We start from the raw sequence: 23551 nt of genomic DNA, 5'->3' as shown, positions 1-23551 counted from the left end.
AGGTGGGAATCCAAGCCAGTGCTAATATGCAGCTGCCTCTGGGGTGGGGCAGCTGGGGAACAGCTGCTCAGGAATGCTCCATAAGGATGTTGCAAGCCCTAAAATCTGATGCCTCAGAAATCATGGTCAAGTCTTGCTACCTGTGGAATTTCCTTGAATACTGTTTTAATTTATTGACTTTTGTGGATGTCGCCACTTGATTGTTACAATAAGCCTAGATGCTTCTACTGTCCAACACTTGTCTCTCTACGCTGTGTATCTGCTCAGGGCTGTTATTCCAGTGGTGGGTGCGTAGCAGCCCAGATAGAAAGAAGGTTGTCTACCTTAAAAACATGGGCTACTTCTGTCTGAGCTCAAGGGAACCTCCATTAGCAGTATGGGGAATATGAAACATAGTGGAGCAATTTTGATTCTAGCCGGTAGAGGGCCGTAGTCTTTCTCACACGCGTACGCAGAGAGACGCAAACACAGCCCCACTTCCCCCCACCAGGGGGCAGTGCTGGAATTCCTGTGAACTCTCCCATGTCTCTTTCTCTGCAATCGCGTCACGGGAATGTTGGTAAAACTGGTTTCTTCGACACTCAATAAAAGCTCTGGTTTTTCTGAGATAATACGCTTGTGTTGGGATCTCTCCCCAGATCTGGTAGGGGAGTGGGGGCTGGTGGGTTAGAGCAGGGGGGGCTGGGAGCCAGAACACACTCGTGCCCCCAGCAGCAAACTCCCCACACTGTGAGCTTCTACTAAAAATACTTTATTAGTAATAATAATTACACTGTGTTTTCTGGTAAGAACATACCACAGTATGAACTACAGTTTTGGGGGGGATGGGGGTGGAGGGGGGGGTCAAAGGCTGCCCCATCACCTCCACATATATGGGCGGGGGTCCCCCACTATTGTGCGGGGGCAGAGGGGACTCCGCCTAACCCCTCTGCATAAACCAGGGGGGAAATGTCTGTATTGACAGGGAGGGAGGAGTTGGGGCCGATTCCCCCACCCCCAGAGTTCAGCGGGGCAGGGCCCCTTCGGGGAAGTGTGTGTATGTGGGATCCCCTCCCCGCAACCAGGGCAGGAGTTGGGGGAAGGGAGACCCCCCCCCAGGGGTTTGCAGTGAGGGGTGGGGAGGAGAGGCTGTGAGAGTCGGAGGTTGGAGCAGTAGGGGCAGAGGGTTGCGGGGGGGCAGATGGGGGAGCAGGAGATTTCTTGGGGGAATGGTTGGGGCAGGGGTACTTGGGGGCAGATGCAAGGGGGGTTTGTGTGGGGGCAGGGATTATCTGAGGGGCAGATGGGGGGCAGGACCTGGGGGGTGACAGGGGCAGGGCATATCTGGGGGGCAGGAGCCAGGGGTTCCCAGGGGAGACAGGTGGGGGGCAGGGGTAGCTGGGGGGCAGAGGGGAGGATGGGGGCACTCACAGTGGGTACTTGGTGTGGAGAAGCCCCAGCGCCTCGTGGCTCCGCCTGGCCCAGTCCCGATGCAGCCGGCACACGTGGTACCCGCTCAGCTTAGCCAGGAAGGCGCTGGTGGCAGGGCCGCCCAGGCTGGGGGAAGGAGGCGGGGGGCCTGGCACCCCCAAGGCGCCCATGATCCCCTCCAAGTTCCCAGCCAGCCCCCGGCACTGACGGGCCGCGGCCTCCAGCTGCCGGTGCAGCTCCAAAGCCAAAGGGTTGAGGTCGGCCTGCTGCCGCCGCACGGAACCCAGGAGTCCGGGCAGGGTGGCATAAGCCATGGCTAGGTGCCAGAGCCGCTTCTCATCGCTCAGTGCCAGCCAGGCCTCGGGGGGGACAGAGGGCGAGGGCAGCCCAGGGACTGCCATGGCAGGGGGTTGGAAATCTGGACTGCTGAATGGCTCTCCTTGGTGACGCACCTGGAACAGAGAGACACTGAGTCAGGACTCCTGGGTTCTATCCCCAGCTCTGTAAGGGGAGTGGGGTCTAGAGGTTAGAGCAGTCGGGACGGGGACCCACAGCTCCTGGGTTTAGCAGTGGCTCTGGGAGGGGACTGGGGTCCCAGGAAGCTGTCTGAAGCATTTGAGCTGTAGGAGCAGCAGTGAAATCTGTGACAAATTTAATACTTGAATTGCCATCATTAGGTTCAAGAGTTAACCACTATTTGGGGGCAGCTTCCCCCACTCACAGCCATCGTGCCAGGCTGTCCGCAGACTCAGGCAGATGTCATGGTTTCACTCAGGAGCCCAAAGGGCGCCTCACCAGCAGGGGACAGAAGGAGATGGTCTCCCCTGGGATTGAAGCCCGGGAATAGAAGAAAACCTTGCAGGCCACTGTGTAACAGGGACACGCACACAGAGGACTCTGACCCCTCCAGCAGGGGGCAGCACTACCTCCCCCCCCCCAATGCTCACATATTCTGCCAGCAGCTGTTCAGAGCGGTGCTTCAGAAGCACCGTCAGGCTGTGTGTTTGCTTGATCTTGGTGGCTACCTCTTGCTGGGAGAGGGACGAGGGCGAGGAGGCAGAAGACAGTGGGTTGGCGCGATCCACTGGAGAGAGGGAGTGAACCAAGGGTTAATTCCGCTCACGCCCCGAGCCACAAGCCTTTGGCGCGTGCTCCTGGGCTCAGAAGCCACCTCGAGAGAAAATTCATCGTGGGAAATTCCGCCCGCTTGGAAAAATACTTCTGAGATGCGGCCACCTCTGGGGTGGGGCAGCTGGGGACCAGCCCCACGCAACGGTTCCTTCCATCTGCCTGCAGCACAGCGCCTCCTAGCGCCACACGGGGACACTGGGGCCTACACTGACTGTCCGGGGGGGGGGATACCCCCTACTGAGCCTCCTGCCCCATAGCACAGCTACCCCTAGCACTGCTCGGGGGCATTCGGGCCAGCTCTGACTGTCCAGGGAGAACACCCCCTGCTGACCCATTCCCCCGCCAGGTGTCAGATGCACCCCACCCCATATTGTCCTCAATATTTTACCTCCCAGGCAAGCACCAGAGATCCCATTGTCCTGAGCCAATGCACCAGAACGAGCAGCAGCTCCCTTGGAGGGGAGGAAAAGTCACAACAGAGCTGTGGATAGAACCCAGAAGTCCTGGCTCCCAGCCCCCGCTGCTCTAACCCACTAGTCCCCACTCCCCTCCCAGAGCTGGGGAGAGAACCCAGGAGTCCTGGCTCCCAGCCCCCGCTGCTCTAACCCACTAGTCCCCACTCCCCTCCCAGAGCTGGGGAGAGAACCCAGGAGTCCTGGCTCCCAGCCCCCCCTGCTCTAACCCACTAGACCCCACTCCCCTCCCAGAGCTGGGGAGAGAACCCAGGAGTCCTGGCTCCCAGCCCCCCCCTGCTCTAACCCACTAGACCCCACTCCCGTCCCAGAGCTGGGATAGAAACCAGGAGTCCTGGCTCCTAGACCCCCCTGCTCTAACCCAGTAGACCCCACTCCCGTCCCAGAGATCTGGATAGAACCCAGGAGTCCTGGCTCCCAGCCCCCCCTGCTCTAACCCACTAGACCCCACTCCCCTCCCAGAGCTGGGGAGAGAACCCAGGAGTCCTGGCTCCCAGACCCCCCTGCTCTAACCCAGTAGACCCCACTCCCGTCGCAGAGATCTGGATAGAACCCAGGAGTCCTGGCTCCCAGCCCCCGCTGCTCTAACCCACTAGACCCCACTCCCGTCCCAGAGATCTGGATAGAACCCAGGAGTCCTGGCTCCCAGCCCCCGCTGCTCTAACCCACTAGACCCCACTCCCCTCCCAGAGATCTGGATAGAACCCAGGAGTCCTAGCTCCCAGACCCCCCTGCTCTAACCCAGTAGACCCCACTCCCGTCCCAGAGATCTGGATAGAACCCAGGAGTCCTGGCTCCCAGCCCCCCCTGCTCTAACCCACTAGACCCCACTCCCGTCCCAGAGATCTGGATAGAACCCAGGAGTCCTGGCTCCCAGCCCCCGCTGCTCTAACCCACTAGACCCCACTCCCCTCCCAGAGCTGGGATAGAACCCAGGAGTCCTGGCTCCCAGCCCCCCCGGCTCTAACCCACTAGACCCCACTCCCCTCCCAGAGATCTGGATAGAACCCAGGAGTCCTAGCTCCCAGCCCCCGCTGCTCTAACCCACTAGACCCCACTCCCGTCCCAGAGATCTGGATAGAACCCAGGAGTCCTGGCTCCCAGCCCCCCTGCTCTAACCCACTAGACCCCACTTCCCTCCCAGAGCCGGGGAGAGAACCCAGGAGTCCTGGCTCCCAGCCCCCCTGCTCTAACCCACCAGACCCCACTCCCCTCCCAGAGCCCCCCTGTCTAACCCCCCACCCCTTTCATTGATCTCGGAGCATGATGAGCTTGTGCCAGGCAGTGCCCATGCCCGCCCCCACTCTCAGGCAGCTGGTCACGTCCCAGCTGTCAGCCCCCGCCCGGCCAGGTTCCCAGCCCGACTAGCTACGGGGATGTCCCAACGGCCCGAGAACCTTGCCAGCCCCAGCCCTGCAGGAGGGTGACGCGGGCACCGCAGTGGGTACCTGCCCAGGCCGGAGGAGCTGGCCAAGGCAGAGAAGAGGACTCCTGTGGAAGCACCATCGCTTGGGACCCTTCTCCACCTTGGGTGATGCCAATCTCCTGGGGGGTGTTGCCACCACGTCATGAGTTCTATCCCCGGCTCTGCGAAGTCTAGTGGTCAGAACAAGGGGGGCTGGGAGCCAGGACTCCTGGGTTCTATCCCCAGCTCTGGGAGAGGAGTGGGGTCTAGTGGGGGAGGGGGGGCTGCATATCAGGACTCCTGGGTTCTCAGGAAGGGAATATGGCCTCCTGGTTAGAGCATATATAAGCAACACCCCCTGTGCCCTCCCCCCCAGGATGGAAGAAACAGAGCGGTCGAGTGGGTCTTCCACCAGCCACAGCTCTGCAGATGCCCCTCAGTCCTGACCCCCAGCCTTGGGTGGTCGTGTTGGTGGGTCTCAATGAGCACGTCACGGGCTTTGGGTTCGAGACCTGACCGCGCGCGTCACGCTCTGTCCCTACCCAGATTCCTCTGGCGCCCAAAGCTCCACCAGTCAATCATTAGCTAGGGGCCACCCCACCCTAGAGATGGAGCCCGGAGGAGCCGCCAACCAGGCAGGTGGCTGGGCGGACAGCAGAGTCCACGTTGCCCCTCTGGCTTGCCCCGCAGAGACATCTCCAGGGCAGGAGCTGGTGGGTGGACAGAAGTGGGTTAGCTCTGTGGAAGGGAAGATGAGGAGCACGGTAGAAGAAGACCTGGGGCTGGCGGCCAGAAGTATAGAGTGGTGGCAAGGATCTGGAGAAGTTTCTACAGGGGACGGGGTCCTCTTGGGGTTCCTCAGCTCTTGGCATGTACCCCAGCCCTGGCTGCCCCCAAACTGTCTCCATCTCTCCCCAATTCTTAGCCACCCCCGAGCCCGGAGGCCTCCTCAGGGAAGCCAGGTCCCTCACCAGCCCACACCCCGTGCCATCTAAACTCTTACTCCCACCCCCAATTCAGTACTTCCACCATGCAAGCTGACCCAGGAATGCCCCGGGACCCAGGAATGTCCCCCAAATAAGGGGGGACTGAGTCATACACAGGTGGGGACAGAACCCAGGAGTCCTGGCTCCCAGTCCCCCCGCTCTAGCCCACTAGACCCCACTCCCCTCCCCTAGCCAGGGAAAGAACCCAGGATTCCTGCAGCTACCCCAGCTCTAACCCACTAGACTCCAAATCCCTCCCAGGGCCAAGGAAAGAACCCAGGAGTCCTGGCTCCCCTACCTGTCAGCACTTCCATGCTGTCCCAGCCGTGCGCACTTGTTGCTGTCCCGCAGAGGCCAGGCTGGGGGCGGGGGCCCTGGGTTTATATCCCCTCCCAGCCCCCCCCTTCCCCCCCACCCCGCCCCCGCCCCGGACCCGCGTGGGTGCCAGGAGGCTGAGCTCAGCGCTAGCCCGGCCTGGAGCAGCCCCAGCCCGGGCCGGGGGTGTGTGTAGGGGGGGGCGGGGGTGAGCAGCCTGGAGGTGGGGGGGAACGGGCGGGGGGTTGCTCTTTGCTCCGCTCCCCCCGCCCGGGCCCCGTCCCTCCATGTGCGGGCGGGGGGGGGGGGGAGAGGGGACAGCCTCGGGCATAAACACATTCCTGAGCCGGCTTAAAGGGGCCGCGGTGCGCCCGGGCCGGGGGGGGGGCGGGGGGGCAGGCGCTGTGTGTCCCTCACTGCGCCCCTCTGGGCCTCCCCGCCACTCCCTTCTCTAGCTATCCCTCCCCCCCCTCTATCGTACCCCTCCCCTCCATCCACCCGCACCCCCTTCTCTAGCTACCCCTCCCCCTCCCACTACCCCACCCCCTCTATCGTACCCCTCCCCTCCATCCACCCCCACCCCCCCTTCTCTAACTACCCCTCCCCCTCCCACTCCCACACCCCCTCTATCGTACCCCTCCCCTCCATCCACCCCCACCCCCCTTCTCTAACTACCCCTCCCCCTCCCACTCCCACACCCCCTCTATCGTACCCCTCCCCTCCATCCACCCCCACCCCCCTTCTCTAGCTACCCCTCCCCCTCCCACTCCCCTCTCTATCGTACCCCTCCACCTCCATCCACCCCCACCCCTCTCTATCGTACCCCTCCCCTCCATCCATCCCCACACCGGTCTCTATATTACCCCCTCCATCCACCCCCACCCCCTCTATCGTACCCCTCCCCCATCCACCCCCACCCCTCTCTATCGTACCCCTCCCCTCCATCCACCCCCACACCGCTCTCTATATTACCCCCTCCATCCACCCCCACCCCCTCTATCGTACCCCTCCCCCATCCACCCCCACCCCTCTCTATCGTACCCCTCCCCTCCATCCACCCCCACACCGCTCTATATTACCCCCTCCATCCACCCCCACCCCCTCTATCGTACCCCTCCCCATCCATCCCCACCCCTCTCTATCGTACCCTGCCCCCTCCATCCACCCCACACCGCTATCTTACCCCCTCCCCTCCATCCACCCTTCACCCCTCTCTATTTTACCCCTCCCCCTCCATCCACCCCACACACCGCTCTCTAGCTAACCCCCTCCCCCTCCACCCCCACCCCTTCTCTACCTTACCCCACCCCATCCATCCACCCCCACACACCACTCTCTAGCTAACCCCTGCCCAATAATCCCCCCATCCAGCCAGCCCCATACACCCATCTATCACCTTTGGGGGGAGTGCGGTCTAGTGGGTTAGAGCAGGGAGGCTGGAAGCCAGGACTCCTGGGTTCTCTCCCCAGCTCTTTGTACATTTAACTCCTTTCTTTGTGTCCCTCACTCCTTATATGACCCAGACCTGTGTAATATCACAGAGACACCCCCCCCCCCGCCCCCGCCAGCTATTGCAAGATGTTTCATGACTTTTCTACGTCTCTTTATTTGTGAAACGTGCAGGGACGAGGGGCAGAAAGACACAAGGGCCACCTAAGCTCCCGGCACACCCAGCTCTGCCCGGGCCCCTCACTCCCGACCCGACCCCCCCCCCACTTTGGTCCCTAGCAGGTTGGAGATACCTTCCCTTGTGAGGCTGAGGTCATGGTGACACCCCCCCACACACACACCTCCGGTGTGAGTCAGCGACGGCACAATGAGCTCAGTGTAGACATCCGAGCCCCTCCATTGTAATCCCTTCCAAGCCGCTTCCAGGATTAACTGTGGGGGTGGGCGTGGGAAAGGGGTGGCGGGCTGGGAGCCGGGACGCCTGGGTTCTCTCCCTGGCTCTGGGGGGGGGGAGAGAGTGGGGTCTAGTGGGTTAGAGCAGGGGGGGCTGGGAGCCGGGACACCTGGGTTCTCTCCCCAGGTCTGGGAGGGGAGTGGGGTCTGGTGGGTTACAGCGGGGGGGGGCTGGGAGCCGGGACTCCTGGGTTCTCTCCCTGGCTCTGGGAGGGGAGTGGGGTCTGGCGGGTTACAGCACGGGGGGCTGGGAGCCGGGACTCCTGGGTTCTCTCCCTGGCTCTGGGAGGGGAGTGGGGGTTGGGACCCAGAATGTTTGGGTTCTATGCTTCTCCTGGGGAGGGGAGTTGTATCGAGTGCCAGAGAACCCAGGCGTCCTGGCTCCCAGCCCCTCTGCTCTAACCCACTAGACCCCACTCCCCTCCCCTCCCCGATAAGAGCTTGGGAGAGAACCCAGGAGTCCTGGCTCCGACCCGCCTCCCCTTCCGCCTTCCTCTGCCCCCCCCCTGCGGCAGGCCCCAGCTCGGCTCGCGGAAGCCGGGGAGTTTTGCTTCCGCTCCACCCTTTCGCAGCGAGCCGAGCCGAGCCGAGCCGTGCCGAGCCGAGCTGCGCTCCGGCCTGGCCACCGGCACCGGGGCCGCCCGACAGACCCAGCCGTCCGGACAGGGGGAGCGGGAGGGCGGCTGCGGGGGCAGGGATCCATAGAGGGGGGGCAAAGGGGGGCAGAGACAGGAAGGGGGGCGATAGGAGCGGGGGGGGGGTCTGTGGGGCCGCACCGCTAGGTCCCAGCCAGGCAGCCAGCGGGGCAGAGGTGGGCGATCGCTGGTTACAGGGGTAGGCGTGCGGGGGGCTGGATGGACGGGTGGCCTGTTAGACAGACAGACTCCGAGTGAGCCTCCTCTCGGCTTCCCCCCCCCGCCCCCCGGTGTCGTTCCCCTCCGCTGCCCCCCTCTCTCCCCCCTCCCCCCCGGGCGCCGTCCCCATGTCAGGGCGCACGGTGCGGGCCGAGACCCGCAGCCGGGCCAAGGATGACATCAAGAAGGTGATGGCGGCCATCGAGAAAGTGCGCAGATGGTGAGCGGGCAAGGGGGTGGGTGGGTGTGTGCCCCAGCTGCCCCACCCCAGACGTGGCTGCATCTCAGTGCCAGGTAAACCAGCGCCCCGTGCGGCGTTGATGGGCGGCCGTGCCCCAGTGCCCCACCCCAGACGTGGCATCTCAGTGCCAGGTAAACCAGCGCCCCGTGCGGCGTTGATGGGCGGCCGTGCCCCAGTGCCCCACCCCAGAAGTGGCTGCATCTCAGTGCCAGGTAAACCAGCGCCCCGTGCGGTGTCGCTGGGCGGCCATGCCCCAGCTGTTCCACCCCAGACGTGGCTGCATCTCAGTGCCGGGCGAGCCAGCCCCATGCAGCATCGCTGGGCGACCGTTCCCCAGCTGCCTCGCCCCAGAAGTGGCTGCATCTCCATGCCGGGCGAGCCATCCCCGTGTTTAAAGAAACTCCCTGTGACTAAATGCAGGATCAGGCTCTTAATGAGAACAATTAATTATTATTCCATGGTTTTATTAATTATTTTGTTGATCGTTCACCTCCTTTTTTCTATGGAAATTGCTCCTGAGACATGAGTGGCTGTCAAATTATTTACCCTGGCCTAGATGATATGTGTGACACGGATCAGGATAACAACTTACTACTGCTGCTGTTTAAAGGAGTCTCTGCTTTAACTCAGGGGGTGGAAGGATGCAGTGTGAGGGTTTCATCCCTCATGACAGAGGGTGATAAGCTACCACTGCTCCTAGCTCAAGGCCTGGCCTCTTTAGCTCTGCATGGAGGACAGCAACTTCCCAACGCAACTAGCTAACGGCATCAGTCCTTTAGCATTGCCTAGTGGATAATAACCTACTACTTCTGCTAGTGAATGGCCTTACAATCAGGTCGATGGCGGGGGGGATCTCTGAAGATTTTGGGGGTGGGGGGGATCTCAGGAGGGCTATAATCCATCCCATTGAACTCCTCATCTCCCCCCACCCAGGGAGAAGCGCTGGGTGACTGTGGGCGACACGTCTCTGAGGATCTACAAGTGGGTGCCCATTGTGGACCCCCGGGATGAGGTGAGAGAGGGGCTGAGCGCCGGTCTGTCCCAACCCCGCCCCCCCCGTCTGTCTGTCCCTCCTGTGCTCCCCTCGCCCCTCCTTTCCAACACCCCCCGTTTGGAGGCCATCTCTACCACCCGCTCTCTTCCCTTCCCTGCAGGAGAAGCGGCGACTGGCTAGCAGTGGGGAGCGGCACAAGGGCCGGGAGAGGAGGGGGCGCGTGCCCAGCCCCCGGGCCAACCCCGCCCTCCTCATGCTGGACCTGAACGGTACGTTGCTGGCTGGGGAGGGCCCGCCGGGGTCATCTAGTCCAACCTCCTGGCGAGATGCAGGGTTTGCTGTGTCTGAACCATCCCTGACAGGTGGCTCCAGCCTCCTCTTAAAACCCACGACCCTCCCTCGGCAGGTCCGTGCCACGGTCCTCCTGTTCTTACCGTCAGGACGGGTTTCCTGAGATTTCATCTCAATCTGCTCTGCTGTGGTTTGAACCCGCGGCCTCTTCTCCTGCCCTCTTTGCCAACTTTTCTCCATCCTTTTCATGGCAGCCTTTCAAGTGTTTGAGGACCGTCCTCATGGGTCCCCCTCCAGCTCCTCTTTTCCAAACGTACCCAGGTCCTCCGGCCTTTGCTCAGGTGGCTTGCCTCCCATTCCTTTGATCATAGAATCATAGAATATCAGGATTGGAAGGGACCTCAGGCGGTCATCTAGTCCAACCCCCTGCTCAAAGCCGGACCAATCCCCAATTTTTGCCCCAGATCCCTAAATGGCCCCCTCAAAGATTGAACTCACAACCCTGGGTTTAGCAGGCCAATGCTCAAACCACTGAACTATCCATCCTCCCCCTGAGCTATCCATCCTCCCCAAATCATCTTTGTCACTTTGTCACGCCGCTGGTCCCTTTCCGGTTTCTCCACATCCTGTCTGTACGCCGGTGCCCAAAATTGGACAGTCCTCCAGCCGAGGCCGAACCGGTACCATGCCCTCCCGTGACTGGCATGCTATGCTTCTGTTACGTTGCATTTGCTTTAGTTAGTTTGTTTTTAGTTTTTGCCACAGCAGCACGTTGCTGACTCTCATGCGGAGGTTGTGATCCACCACGACTCCCAGATGCTTCCCAGCAGGGCTGCTGCCAAGCCAGTTACCCCCCCCTTCTCTTTGTGCATTTGGTGTTTCTTCCCTAGGTGTAGCACCCTACATTTGTCTTTAGAATCATAGGGCTGGAAGGGACCTCGGGAGGTCATCTAGTCCTGTCCCCTGCACTCACGGCAGGACTGAGTATTATCTAGACCATCCCTGACAGGGGTTTGTCCAACCTGCTCTTAAAAATCCCCAATGATGGAGATTCCACAACCTCCCTGGGCAATTGATTCCAGGGCTTAACCACCCTGACAGGTAGGAAGTTCTTCCTCATGTCCAGCCTAAACCTCCCTTGCTGCAATTTAAGCCCATTGCATCTTGTCCTAGCCTCAAAGGTTAAGAAGAACAATTTTTCTCCGTCCTCCTTGTAACAACCTTTTACATACTTGAAAACTGTTCTCATGTCCCCTCTCCATCTTCTCTTCTCCAGACTAAACAAACCCAGTTCTTTCAATCTTCCCTCACAGCTCATGGGTTCTAGACCTTGAATTGTTTTTGTTGCTCTTCTCCGGACTCTCTCCAATTTGTCCACATCCTTCCTGAAATGTGGCACCCAGAACTGGACCCGATACTCCACTTGAGGCCTAATTAGAGCGGAAGAATTACTCCTCGTGTCTTGCTGACAACTCTCCTGCTGATACAACCCAGAAGGATGTTCCCTTTTTTTGCAACAGCGTGATACTGTTGACTCATATTTAGCTTGTAATCCACTATGACCCACGGATCCCCGTCCACAGCACTCCTTCCTGGGCAGTCATTGCCCATTCTGTGTGTTGAATTTCATTCTGTCTGTGGCCCAGTTTTCCAATTTATCAAGATCCCTCTACGCTCCAAAGTGTTGGCAAGCCCCCCAGCGTTGTGTCATCTGCAAATTTTCTCTATTTTTACAGCCAGGTCATTAGTAAAGATGTTAAACAATGCCGGACCCAGAACGGATCTCTACGGAAACCCGACTTCATTCCGTTAATAGCTACTCAACCAATTATGTATCCACTTCATGGTATTTGTGTTGAGCGCGCATTTTCCCAGCTTACTTATCAGACTGTCACGTGGGACTGTGTCAAAAGCCTGGCTGAAATCCGGTTATATTATGCGCACCGCATTCCCCCCATCCACCTTGGGTGACCAGACGTTCCGATAAAATCGGGACTGTCCCGATTTTTAGGTCTTTGTCCCGCGTCCCGACCGATGCATGGTTGGGACACCATTTGTCCCGATATTGCGGCTTTGGCCACTCCAGTGGGGGTTTTTTTAGCTTTGGCAACTCCGACTGGTTTTTTGTTTTTGTATTTGCTTCCCCCATGTGTCCAGATATTTTCTCCGTCACATCTGGTCACCCTATATCCACCAAACCCGTTACCCTGTCAAAGAAGGAAATCAAGCTGGTTTGGCAGGCTTGGTTCTTGGTCACACCATGCTGGCTGCCGGCGATCACCCCGTTCATCCTCAAGGTATTCACAGATTGAAGGGTTTACACATTTCTCCAGCAGCTTCCCAGGTATCGAACTCCGGCTGACTGGTCTCTCGATCCCCGGCTCCTCCGTTTTCAAGATGGGCGCTGCGCTAGCCCTTCCGGGACCTCTTCACTCATCCCTGAGTTTGCAAATATTACTGCCAGTAGCTCCGAGAGGTCTTCTGCTAATTCTCCTCGTCCCGATCTGCAGCCCTTCCCCGATTTGGGCTGTGGTAACTTCGCGAGTCGCGCGGTCACATGTCATTTTGTGTGTGAGGACTGCAGCAAAGTAGGCCTTGAGCAGCTTTGCCTTCCTATCGTCTTCCCTTGCCAGCTCGCCGTCTCCATTGAGCCACGGATCCGCGCCGTCCTTGGTCTTTCTTTTTTGTCTGATGTATTTGAAGAACCTCTTCTTGTCTCTCGCATTCCTTGCCAGCTGGAACTCATTCTTTGCCTTGGCCTGCCTGATTTTGTCCCTACACGCTCCTGCGGTTCCCATGTAGACGTCCTGCGTGACGTGCCCCTCCTGGCTGTATCCCTTTGGGGCTTTCGGTGGCTAAAACGCTCCTCGTGCAGCCACCTGGGCTCTTCTCTTTCCTCTGCTTCAGAACAGCTTGATGTTGAGCCTTTAGTGTTAAATCTTTTAGGGGGCTGGCAGTTCCTTCGATTCCTCTTCTTCCTAATTGGTCTTTCCATGGGACACCGCCTGCTAGTTCTCCAAGTCGGTGGAAATCCGCCTTTCTGAAGTCCAGTGTCCTTGTTTTGCTATTCTCAGGCCCGACTTTCCACAGGATCTTGAAATCTGTCGGATCCTGATCGCTTCCTCCCAAATTCCCGACCACCTTCACGTAGGCAACTCATTCGTCCCTCTGGGTCCAAGCCAGCTCCAAACGGGGTGGACCCCTGCGTTGTTTCCTCAGCCGTCTGGATCGGAAAGCTGTCCCCTTCCCACGCAAAGAATTTGCAGGATATCAGGGGAGTTAAGATCCCCCGTTAATACCAGCTCAGGTGTGCCCCCATCCGGGAGGGCAGGGCAGGAGGCTGACCCCCCAGACTGAGGAGATGACACCCAGGTGTCCAGAATGGGAGTCAACATTTGGGATGGCACCGTAAGAGTTCACCTCAAAGGGGCCCTGGGGATCAAGGGGATGGGACCCAGGCATCTGGGAAGTCCGTGCTCCCAGCCCTGAGGAGATGACAGGATGGGACCCAGGCATCTGGGAAGTCCGTGCTCCCAGCCCTGAGGAGATGACAGGATGGGACCCAGGCGTCTGGGATGGCAGTGGGTCCAGCATGTCTGGAGTGAGGGGATGGGACCAGGCATCTGGGATGACAACGCCCCCCGCCCCCAGACGAGTGAGCGATGGGACCTAGGCATCCGAGACGGCCCCCGCCTGTAACCCTCTCCCCTTTTCAGATGAGAACAGCAACCAGAGCTCATTGTCTGAGACCTCCCTGGCCAAGGGGGGAGACACCAGCTCCAGCCCCACCCCCGACCGCAGCCAGACGGCGACCCCCACCCCGCTGGGGGAACTGAAAGCGGAGGACTCGCAGCCCCCCATGCTGGGGCAGGAAGGGGGTAAGTGCCATGATGGTGGTGGGGGGAGGGGGAGGAGGGAGGCCATGTTCCCAGCCTCCAAAGGAGGGAGGGAGCGCGTGGAACCCAGGAGCCCGGGACCCCCAGCACTTCTTGGGCGTGACAGAATCCAGGATGGCATCACTTCAAGGCCCAAGGGAGTGAGGGGATGGGACCCAGGCAGCCGGATGGCCGTGCTTCCCGGAGGGCTACAGCAGAGGGGTGCTCCATAGGGTTACTGGGGGTGAGCTGGCACCAAGGACCTATAACCCCAGGGCACTCCCTTGTCTTCATTCCTATCTGGGTGCAGACTCTGGGGTGTTGCTGCTTGAGGGGACGGATGAGCCCCCCATGCTGACCAAGGAGGACCCTGTTCCAGGCCTACTGGAGTCACAGGTGCAGGGGGAAATTGAGGGGTGAGGGGCATGGAGGTGGGTTGAGTGTAGACTGGGGAGCGCATGTTCGGGGAAAATGCATGGAGGAGTGGAATTGAAGGATGTATGGAGTTGAGATGTTGGGTCAGGTGCATGGGGGTGAAGGGTACGTGGGGGTGGGTTGAGTGGGGTGGAGATTGGGAGGTGGGTTGGGTGGAGGTTGGCCCATTGGCAGTGGTTGGGTTGGGTTGGGTTGGGTGGAGGTTGGCCCATTGGCAAAGGTTGGGTTGAGTTGGGATGAGTGGAGGTCGGGCCAGTGGTGAAAGTTGGGTTGAGCTGGGTTGCGTCGAGGTTGAACCATTGGCAAAGGTTGGGTTAGATTGGGTTAGGTGGGTGGAGGTTGAGCCACTGGCACTGATTGGGTTGGGTGGAGGTTGGGTTGGGTTGGGTGGAGGTGGGGCCATTGGCCCGCAGGTCTCATTGGTTATGTTGGGGTGGATGCTTACCCGTGGCACAGGAGAGAGTAGGGAGGTTGATGGGGATCTCTGGGTGGGATCAAGGCTGGCATACCAAAGTTGCTGGGGGTGTCCATCCCCCAGGCTGCTCTCTCTCGAAGTATAGCACCCCTTCCTTGTTTCCCCAAAGGGCCAAGAGGATGCACCCCCCTTTGAGACGGCCCCAACCTTCCCGCAGCCGGTGCTGGAAGAAGAGGATGATGAGTCCATGGGGGCACCTCCCCTGAAGCGCATCTGCCCCGAGGAGCAGGAAGTGGGTGCCCCCCACTCCCCATAGACCTAGCCTCGTCCCTGCCTTCTTCCCGGCTGGAGAGCATGGGGGGCAGAGGGGGAGTGGGGCAGGAAGTGAATCATGCTTGCCAAATGCAAAAGGACCAAAGACACTTTGAAGAGGATGTTGAAGAGGGTGTTGGTGTTGGGTCAGGACTCCTGGGAGGGGAGTGGGGGGCTGGTGGGTTAGAGCAGGGGCGGACGCGGGGCTGGGAGCCAGGACTCCTGGGTTCTATCCCTTGCTCTGAGAAGGGAGTGGGAGGAGATTGGACGTGGCTAGGGAAAGATGGGCAGCATCCCCTGATGCCAGACTTTGAGGGGGCCTGGGTGAATTTTACATTCTCTGTGTATATACGTATTTTTTTGGTCTGAACAATAGACTTTGCTATTAAACTGCTAATGTGGCTCTGTGCCAGTCATTTAACAGCAACCCCCATGCAGCCTCAGCCCTCTTGAACCAGGTGAACGTCTCCTCGGCACCCCAGCACTGAGATGCAACCACCTCTGGGGTGGGACAGCTGGGAAACAGCCACACAGCGGTGGAGCAGAGGGATGACTCCCCCGCTGCTTAAAAACACAGCTCTGGTGTCCCCATCTAGGTCTGTTCCTTTTGGGGTGATGGGCCAGAGGATGGGGCTGTATCTGGACTATAACGGAGGCCTCCTACAATTCCATGAACAGGGCCCACCTCTGCCCTCATACTACCAAGGTTCGAGGGAAGGCTGTACCCCAGTCTGGGGTCTGGTGGGTTAGAGCAGGGGGAGCTGGGACTCCTGGGTTCTATCCCCAGCTCTGGAAGGAAAGTGAAGTCGTGTGGGTCAGAGCAGGGGCGGGGTTGGGAGTCAGGACTCCTGGGTTCTATTCATAGATTCCAAAGCCAGAAGGGACCATTGTGATCCTCCAGCCTGACTTCCTGGGCAACGGGCCGGAGAACGTCCCCCCAGATCATTCCCAGCACGGAGATTTTTGAACAATGTCCACTTCTGGTTTTAATATGGTAAGGGATGGAGAATCCACTGCCACTCCTTGGTAAAGTGTTCCCGTGGTTAATTACCTTCACTGGTCAAAACTTTCCCCGTACGTCTAGGCTGAATTTGTCGAGTGTCAACTTCCAGCCGTTGGAGTGTGTTAGATCTTTGTCTGCTAGATTGACGAGCCCGTTATCAAACCTTTGTTTCCCATGTAGGTATTTCTAGACTGGGATCAAGTCACCTCTGGACTTTCTCTTTGTTAAGCTAAATAGATGGAGCTCCCTGAGTCTGTCACTGTAAGATGTGTTTTCTAATCCTTTAATCATTCTCGTGACTCTTCTCTGACCCCTCTCCAATCGATCAACATCTTCCTTGAACGGCACCAGAACCGGACAGAGGATTCCAGCTGCGCTCGCACCAGGGCCAGATCCAGAAGTAAAATAACCTCCCTGCTCCTGGAGGGTCCCCGGCTTGTGCACCCCACAGGCTCACCGGCAGCTCATGTCCAGCTGATGACCCACCATGACCCCCAAATCTTTTTCAGGGTTGCTGCTTCCCAGGAGAGCTTCCCCCAGCCCGTAAGCACGGGCAACATGCTTTGTTCCTCGGTGGATACATTGACGTCGAGCCGTATTAAAACACCCATTGTTTGCTTGCGCCCAGCTTACCAAGCGAGCCACATCTCTCTGGAGCAGTGACCCGGCCTCGTCATTATTCACCACTCCCCCAATTTGTGTGGCATCTGCAAACTTTCTCAGGGATGATTTATGTCGGCTTCCAGGTCAGTGATAAAAATGTTAGCGTTGGGCCAAGAACGGCTCCCTGCAGGACCCCGCTAGAAGCATCCCCGCTCGCTGGCGATTCCCTGGTTACAGTTTGAGACCTATCAGTTAGCCAGTTTTTAACCCATTTAACGTGAGTCATGGTCATTTTATATCAGCCTGGGTTTTAATGAGAATGACAGGCTGTACCAAGTCAAATGCCTTACAAAAGTCTGTTACATCAACATGATTACCTTTATCAAGCAAACGTTCCCTGGTCCGGCTTCCGCTTGAGGGTCTCAGCAGAGTGGCAGCGGATGGCGTCTTTCAGGGTCCTTTCCAGCACCGTTCTGGCGGTCGGGGTGACGATGGTGTGGTCCGAGGTCTTTATGCCTGGCACCAGTATTCCCAGCTCATCACAAAGAGAGATATCAAGTTAGTTTGACGGGATCTATTTTCCGTAAACCCATGGTGATTGGCATTAATTATAGGACCCTTCTTTAATTTATTATGAATGGATTGCTTTATCAGCTGCTCCATTATTCTGCCCAGCACCGATGTCAGGAAAATAGGCCTACAATTCCCCATTTACCCTTTTTAAATATTGGCACAATATTAGCTTTCTTCCAGTCTTCTGGAACTTCCCTGGTGCCCTCCGGCTTATTGAAAATCAGCATTGACCATCCAGCAAGCTCCTCAGCCAGCTCTTTTAAAACTCTTCGATGCAAGTTAGCCAGACGTGCTGATTTAAAAATATCTAATTTTAGTGGCTGTTGTCTAGCTGCCTGAAAAAAGCGGGAGAATACATCCTGAGTTCTAAGGCTTTGAGTCCCCCCAGGAGGCACCCCACATCCTCCCAGGCCAACCTGGTGCAAGTGTTTGACAAGCTCTGCTAAAAGAATACATTGATTGTAAATTCTTTTATACATTGTTTTAATTTGCTAAGTGTGTTATAATATTTGGAGAGCAGGGCCCCATTGTGGTGGGTGCTGGACTGTTTCCCCCCACAACTGAGATTGGGGGACCTATCATGCCGGATGCTGCCCTGGCCCCCTCCAACTGAGATCAGGGTCCCCATTGTGTTGGGCGCTGCACTGACCACCCCCAACCAAAATCAGAGGCCCTGGCACATTGGGAGCTGCACTGACCCCCTCAATTGAGATCGGGGGCCCTGTTACATCAGGTGCTGTACTGACCCCCTCCCCCCTGGATTGAGGAAAACCCCACTCCCTCCTGCAGCTTGGGATTGAACTCCTGGGTTCCATCCCTGGCTCTGGGAGGGGAGTGGGGTCTAGTGGTTTAGAGCAGGGGGGCTGGAAGCCAGGACTCCTGGGTTCTCTCCCCGGCTCTGGGAAGGGAGTGGGGTCTAGTGGGTTAGAGCAGGGGGGCTGGAAGCCAGGACTCCTGGGTTCTATCATTAGCTCTGGGAGAGGAGTCCGACTATTTCGGAGAGGTATATGGGTTGGGGAGATGTGCTGCAAGGGGCCTGAAGGGCTTATGGGGCTGGATGGGGTTGGGGGTGGTCAGAGGAGAGAATTAGCTGGGGTCTCAGCAGGCATCAAAACCATCCTTCCCCTCTCTAGCTGAATGGCACCTCGTCAGCAGAAATCAGGGCCAGGGAAGAGCCTGGCAAGGGCCCCGTGAGGCTGGGGAGCTGGACGCTGCTCCTCCCCAGGGACGTCAGACCCGTCTCCTGAGTCCAGCCTGGGGAGGTGCCTTGTTGTCGGGCCCCATTCCTCGGCTCCGGCATCTGGCCACTGGCCCTGGGTGCCTCTTCCTGGCTACCGCCACCTGCTCTGACCCCTGGGCCTGAGGTCTGCTCTAGCCACTAGGCATGACTGCCCGTTGCCCCGTCTCGGCAGCCAGCCTGGGCTAGGGGTTCCCCTTTCCTGCTCCCCAGTTCATTGGACGCCTTCTCAGCTCTCCCCGCGTCTTCCCTCTCCAAAGTCAGCAGATCTGCTGAGCTCGGCCAAAGCACAAGTCCAGAATATCCTCCCCGTGGCTCAGACACCTCCTGGGACGTTGTCGGCCGACCCTGCCTGTACGTAGGAAACAAAACCACCGCTTTCCCCTTCTACTCAGCCATCTGTGCCCAGCGGATGGGCCTTGTGGCCCGTGCAGGGGTGGGATAACCATGCTGGGCTCATCGGTGGAGATCAGAGTCCGGCCCCGCCCCCCCTCGCGTCCGTGGGGTCGCGCTGGCTTCATGCCGGAGTCTCTGAGATCAGATTCTGGCCTGGTTCTATTGGGTTGCCAATAAAGAGTCTGTGTCGATGCCTTTGCATTTCTGCATGGTGCGGGGGGAAGGATCTGCGCCAGACGTTCTTGGGGAGAGCCCACGAGGACGTATCCCAGCATCCCAAGGGAGCAGCAGCAGTGTGGGATGTTCTGGGGATCCAGGAAGACGTACATGGCAGCATGCTTGGCACACATGTCCCATGATCGTGGGGGATGCCTACCGATGAATTCCCCCGTCCCTCCAACCTCCTCCAGCACCAACGATATCTCAGCCACCGGCAGGCTGCGGGGGAACCCCATCTCTGCCCCGACTATGGCTCGGGATTCACCCAGTGCTCAGAACTGACAGCGCACCACATGGTGCTCCAGAGTGGCAAGGGATCCTACTACAGACACCAATGTGGAGAGACCCCCCTCCCCTCTAGTGCTGCCACTGCAGAAAGGGGTTTATGTGGGCACAGAAATGCGATTCCCGTGAAGGATGGAGAGATTCCACCAGGTGTCTACACTTTTGGAATTCTCTCCGAAAGCACATTTGGTTTCAGGGCCATCAAAGTGTTTCATTTTGACAAAAGCACTGGCAGCGGGACCCCTGAGAAAAAGCTCAGGGTGAGATTTTTGGGCAGAGCGCTGGCTGGAAGGAGGCGTGGGATTGTGAGCAAAGAAACTGTCTCCTGCTGTTTTGAATCTCCTTAGGGTCAGGAAGACAGGACTTTGTGTCTGCCCTTTGTAAAGAAACAGGATTGCATCAAAGAAAGACCAGACTGGTATCATCAGTTTCTCCTTCAACCCTGGGAGATAAAGTTCCAGGGGTAACTGACTTCTGCCTGAGCCGATTGCCTTGAGATGGGGGAGCTGTTCTGATTGTGACCAATGCAGCCACCCGGCCTTGGCCTGCAGAGAGCCTGAGCCCACCGCTCTGAGCATCAACTTCCTTGCGCCTCTCGATCTCTGCCTGCCGACTTTGGCATTCACTATTCCCTTGCTGATCCTTGCAGTGGCTGGAGAGGGAGTGGGAGTGATGCCAGTGGGGACAGGATGAGGGAAGGAAGGAAATCTGGGGCGCTCAGTTTATATCCCTAAGTGGATGTGGACTCCGGCTCTGGTAGTAGGTTGTTGTCCTCCAGCACATGAGCCGCTCAGTGGAGCCATGACACTGGAGGAGTAGCGCCATCAACTGATGTGGATTGCACTCTCAGCAAATTTGCGGATGATACTAAACTGGGAGGAGTGGTAGATACGCTGGAGGGGAGGGATAGGATACAGAAGGACCTAGACAAATTGGAGGATTGGGCCAAAAGAAATCTGATGAGGTTCAATAAGGATAAGTGCAGGGTCCTGCACTTAGGATGGAAGAATCCAATGCACCGCTACAGACTAGGGATCGAATGGCTAGGCAGCAGTTCTGCGGAAAAGGACCTAGGGGTGACAGTGGACGAGAAGCTGGATATGAGTCAACAGTGTGCCCTTGTTGCCAAGAAGGCTAATGGCATTTGGGATGTATAAGTAGGGGCATTGCCAGCAGATCGAGGGACGTGATCGTTCCCCTCTATTCGACACTGGTGAGGCCTCATCTGGAGTACTGTGTCCAGTTTTGGGCCCCACACTACAAGAAGGATGTGGATAAATTGGAGAGAGTCCAGCGAAGGGCAACAAAAATGATTAGGGGTCTAGAGCACATGACTTATGAGGAGAGGCTGAGGGAGCTGGGATTGTTTAGTCTGCAGAAGAGAAGAATGAGGGGGGATTTGATAGCTGCTTTCAACTACCTGAAAGGGGGTTCCAAAGAGGATGGCTCTAGACTGTTCTCAATGGTAGCAGATGACAGAACGAGGAGTAATGGTCTCAAGTTGCAATGGGGGAGGTTTAGATTGGATATTAGGAAAAACTTTTTCACTAAGAGGGTGGTGAAACACTGGAATGCGTTACCTAGGGAGGTGGTAGAATCTCCTTCCTTAGAGGTTTTTAAGGTCAGGCTTGACAAAGCCCTGGCTGGGATGATTTAATTGGGGATTGGTCCTGCTTCGAGCAGGGGGTTGGACTAGATGACCTTCTGGGGTCCCTTCCAACCCTGATATTCTATGATTCTATGATTCTATGAAGCAGCTCTAAAGGAGTGACTCCATTATCTGGCAGTGGCAGCAGGTTGTTACCTTCTAGCACACAAGCCACTGGAGAGCAGCTGAGCTAATGGAGTGACTCCCTCATCTGCCAGCGGTTGCAGGTTGGTACCCTCTAGCAGAGCAGCCACTGGACACCAGCAGAGCTAAGGAAATCCCTCCCCCCACTCAGTTCAGAGGGGGATTCGTGGCTGCAGGAGGGGGTGGGGGGTGAGCTTGAGCTCTCAAGCTAGGGGGCAGCATCTTCAGTGCTCAGATCAGAACTGGCTACCAGGGAGCAGCCAAGGGACAGGGAAGGTGAGATATTTCCTGAGGCAACAGACCTCCAGGCCCGACCCAGGCCCAGACTCCCCCATTCCCAGCACAACACCCTGGCCGGCCCCCAGCTCTGGATCATAGAAGATCAGGGTTGGAAGGGAACTCAGGAGGTCACCCAGTCCAACCCCCTGCTCGAAGCAGGACCAATCCCCAACTAAATCATCCCAGTCAGGGCTTTGTCAAGCCGGGCCTTAAAAATCTCCAAGGATGGAGATTCCACCACCTCCGTAGGGAACCGATTCCAGTGCTTCCCCACCCTGCTAGTGAAAAAGTTTTTCCTAATATCCAACCTAAACCTCCCCCACTGCAACTTGAGACCATTACTCCTTGTTCTGTCATCTGCCACCACTGAGAACAGTCTAGATCCATCCTCTTTGGAAGCCCCTTTCAGGTAGTTGAAAGCTGCTATCAAATCCCCCCTCGTTCTTCTCTTCTGCAGACTAAACAATCCCAGTTCTCTCAGCCTCTCCCCGTAAGTCATGTGTTCCAGCCCCCTAATCATTCTTGCTGCCCTCCGCTGGACTCTCTCCAATTTGTCCACATCCCTTCTGTAGTGGGGGGACCAAAAGTGGACGCAGTACTCCAGGTGCGGCCTCACCAGTGCCGAATAAGGATCCCCTTATGCAGCAGATTCTGGGCTGGGGTTTCCTGAGCCCGGCAATTCTCCACTGCGTAACTGGAGCGATTTCAGATGCCCGCACCGATGCTCGCCATTTTTTATCTTCAGTCTCCTGACACTTGGGGGTGTTTGAATTCAAGCCCCACGTGGTGCAGGCAGGAGATGGGCTAACAAGCTCAGCTTGCATTTAAGGCAGGATGCCTGGGTTCTATCCCTGACTTGGGGCGGGGGGGGTATTGGGGTTTCATAGTTAGAGTGGGGGCTGGGAGCCAGGACTCCTGGGTTCCATCCCCAGCTCTGCGAAGGGAGTGGGGTCTAGTGGTTAGATCTGGGGGAGCTGGGAGCCAGGACTCCTGTGTTCTCTCCCCTGCTCCACGAGGGAAGTGGTGTCTAGTGGTTAGATCTGGGGGCGCTGAGAGCCAGGACTCCTGGGTTCTATCCCCAGCTCTGTGAAGGGAGTGGGGTCTAGTGGTTAGATCTAGGGGAGCTGGGAGCCAGGACTGCTGGGTTCTCTCCCCTGCTCCACGAGGGAAGTGGGGTCTAGTGGTTAGATCTGGGGGGAGGGCTGGGAGCCAGGACTCCTGGGTTCTATCCCCAGCTCTGCGAAGGGAGTGGGGTCTAGTGGTTAGATCTGGGGGAGCTGGGAGCCAGGACTCCTGTGTTCTCTCCCCTGCTCCACGAGGGAAGTGGGGTCTAGTGGTTAGATCTGGGGGGAGGGCTGGGAGCCAGGACTCCTGGGTTCTATCACTGAGTCCGGGAGGGGAGTGGGGCCTAGGGGGGTAATCTAGGAATCAGAACCGTGTGCCCCCAAAACACATATGTCTATCTTCCTTCTCGTACACACCAGGCCAACCCCATTGGTGGCACATGTGTAACTGACAGGAGGATTTGAACCAGAAGAGGAGACAGACAAGATAGTGGGGAAGCAGGAATTATTCGCTGTGAGTGGACACTCTAGATGCCTCTCCCCTCGCAGATCTGGGGAGGGAACCCAGGAGTCCAGGCTCCCAGCCCCCCTGCTCTAACCCACTCGCCCCCACTTCCCTCCCAGAGCTGGGGAGGGAACCCAGGAGTCCAGGCTCCCTGCTCTATCCCACTAGCCCCCACTCCCTTCCCAGAGCTGGGGAGGGAACCCAGGAGTCCAGACTCCCAACCCCCCCCCCCAGCTCTAACCCACTAGCCCCCACTTCCCTCCCAGAGCTGGGGAGGGAACCCAGGTGTCCTGGCTCCCAGCCCCTCCCTCCCCGTGCTAACCCACTAGCCCCCACTCCCCTCGCAGATCTGGGGAGAGAACCCGGGAGCCCTGCTCCGAGCCCCCCCCTCCCCCCCGCTCTAACCCACTAGCCCCCATTCCCCTCGCAGATCTGGGGAGAGAACCCGGGAGTCCTGCTCCGAGCCCTCCCCTCCCCCCCGCTCTAACCCACTAGCCCCCATTCCCCTCGCAGAGCCGGGGAGAGAACCCAGGAGTCCGGGCGGAGGCGGGGCTAG

At 58.2% G+C, this 23551-nt stretch overlaps 2 protein-coding genes across 6 annotated transcripts; one reads left to right on the top strand and one right to left on the bottom strand.

Annotated features, from left to right (window-relative positions):
• Window positions 1-1371: 1371 nt before the first annotated feature.
• CTF1 (cardiotrophin 1) lies at window positions 1372-7236 on the bottom strand. 5 transcript variants are annotated; one of them, XM_074954262.1, is made up of 3 exons: window positions 7117-7236; window positions 2358-2494; window positions 1372-1862 (listed from the first exon to the last, which is right to left on the bottom strand). In XM_074954262.1, the coding sequence occupies exons 1-3, from the start codon at window positions 7199-7201 to the stop codon at window positions 1407-1409; spliced, it is 678 nt and encodes a 225-aa protein (XP_074810363.1). In that variant the 5' UTR covers window positions 7202-7236; the 3' UTR covers window positions 1372-1406. The 5 variants fall into 5 exon arrangements, with proteins under 5 accessions (XP_074810363.1, XP_074810366.1, XP_074810365.1 ...); XM_074954265.1 differs by having other exon boundaries at window positions 2436-2494; XM_074954264.1 differs by lacking the exon at window positions 7117-7236 and adding an exon at window positions 5704-5813.
• Window positions 7237-8596: 1360 nt separating this feature from the next.
• On the top strand, window positions 8597-15216 carry BCL7C (BAF chromatin remodeling complex subunit BCL7C). Its single transcript, XM_074954267.1, has 6 exons — window positions 8597-8696; window positions 9651-9729; window positions 9872-9980; window positions 13719-13880; window positions 14188-14273; window positions 14897-15216. Exons 1-6 carry the CDS (start codon window positions 8605-8607, stop codon window positions 15041-15043), a joined length of 675 nt encoding a protein of 224 aa, XP_074810368.1. The 5' UTR covers window positions 8597-8604; the 3' UTR covers window positions 15044-15216.
• Window positions 15217-23551: the final 8335 nt, after the last annotated feature.

Source organism: Natator depressus, chromosome 6 (genome assembly GCF_965152275.1).
Source record: "Natator depressus isolate rNatDep1 chromosome 6, rNatDep2.hap1, whole genome shotgun sequence".
Lineage (NCBI taxonomy): Eukaryota > Metazoa > Chordata > Testudines > Cheloniidae > Natator > Natator depressus.
Note: the sequence above shows the minus strand (reverse complement) of the source record. Positions and strands in the feature narration are given on the sequence as shown.

Bases quoted from the DNA above. Each gene is read 5' to 3' on its own strand.
- CTF1 (XM_074954262.1), bottom strand. From the start codon at position 7,201: ATGTACAAAGAGCTGGGGAGAGAACCCAGGAGTCCTGGCTTCCAGCCT. The intron at 2,495-7,116 runs GTGATAGATGGG...CCCTCTCTCCAG, and splicing joins AGACCGCACTCCCCCCAAAG to TGGATCGCGCCAACCCACTG. The intron at 1,863-2,357 runs GTGAGCATTGGG...TCTCTGTTCCAG, and splicing joins AACAGCTGCTGGCAGAATAT to GTGCGTCACCAAGGAGAGCC.
- BCL7C (XM_074954267.1), top strand. From the start codon at position 8,605: ATGTCAGGGCGCACGGTGCGGGCCGAGACCCGCAGCCGGGCCAAGGAT. The intron at 9,981-13,718 runs GTACGTTGCTGG...TCCCCTTTTCAG, and splicing joins CCTCATGCTGGACCTGAACG to ATGAGAACAGCAACCAGAGC. The intron at 13,881-14,187 runs GTAAGTGCCATG...ATCTGGGTGCAG, and splicing joins CATGCTGGGGCAGGAAGGGG to ACTCTGGGGTGTTGCTGCTT.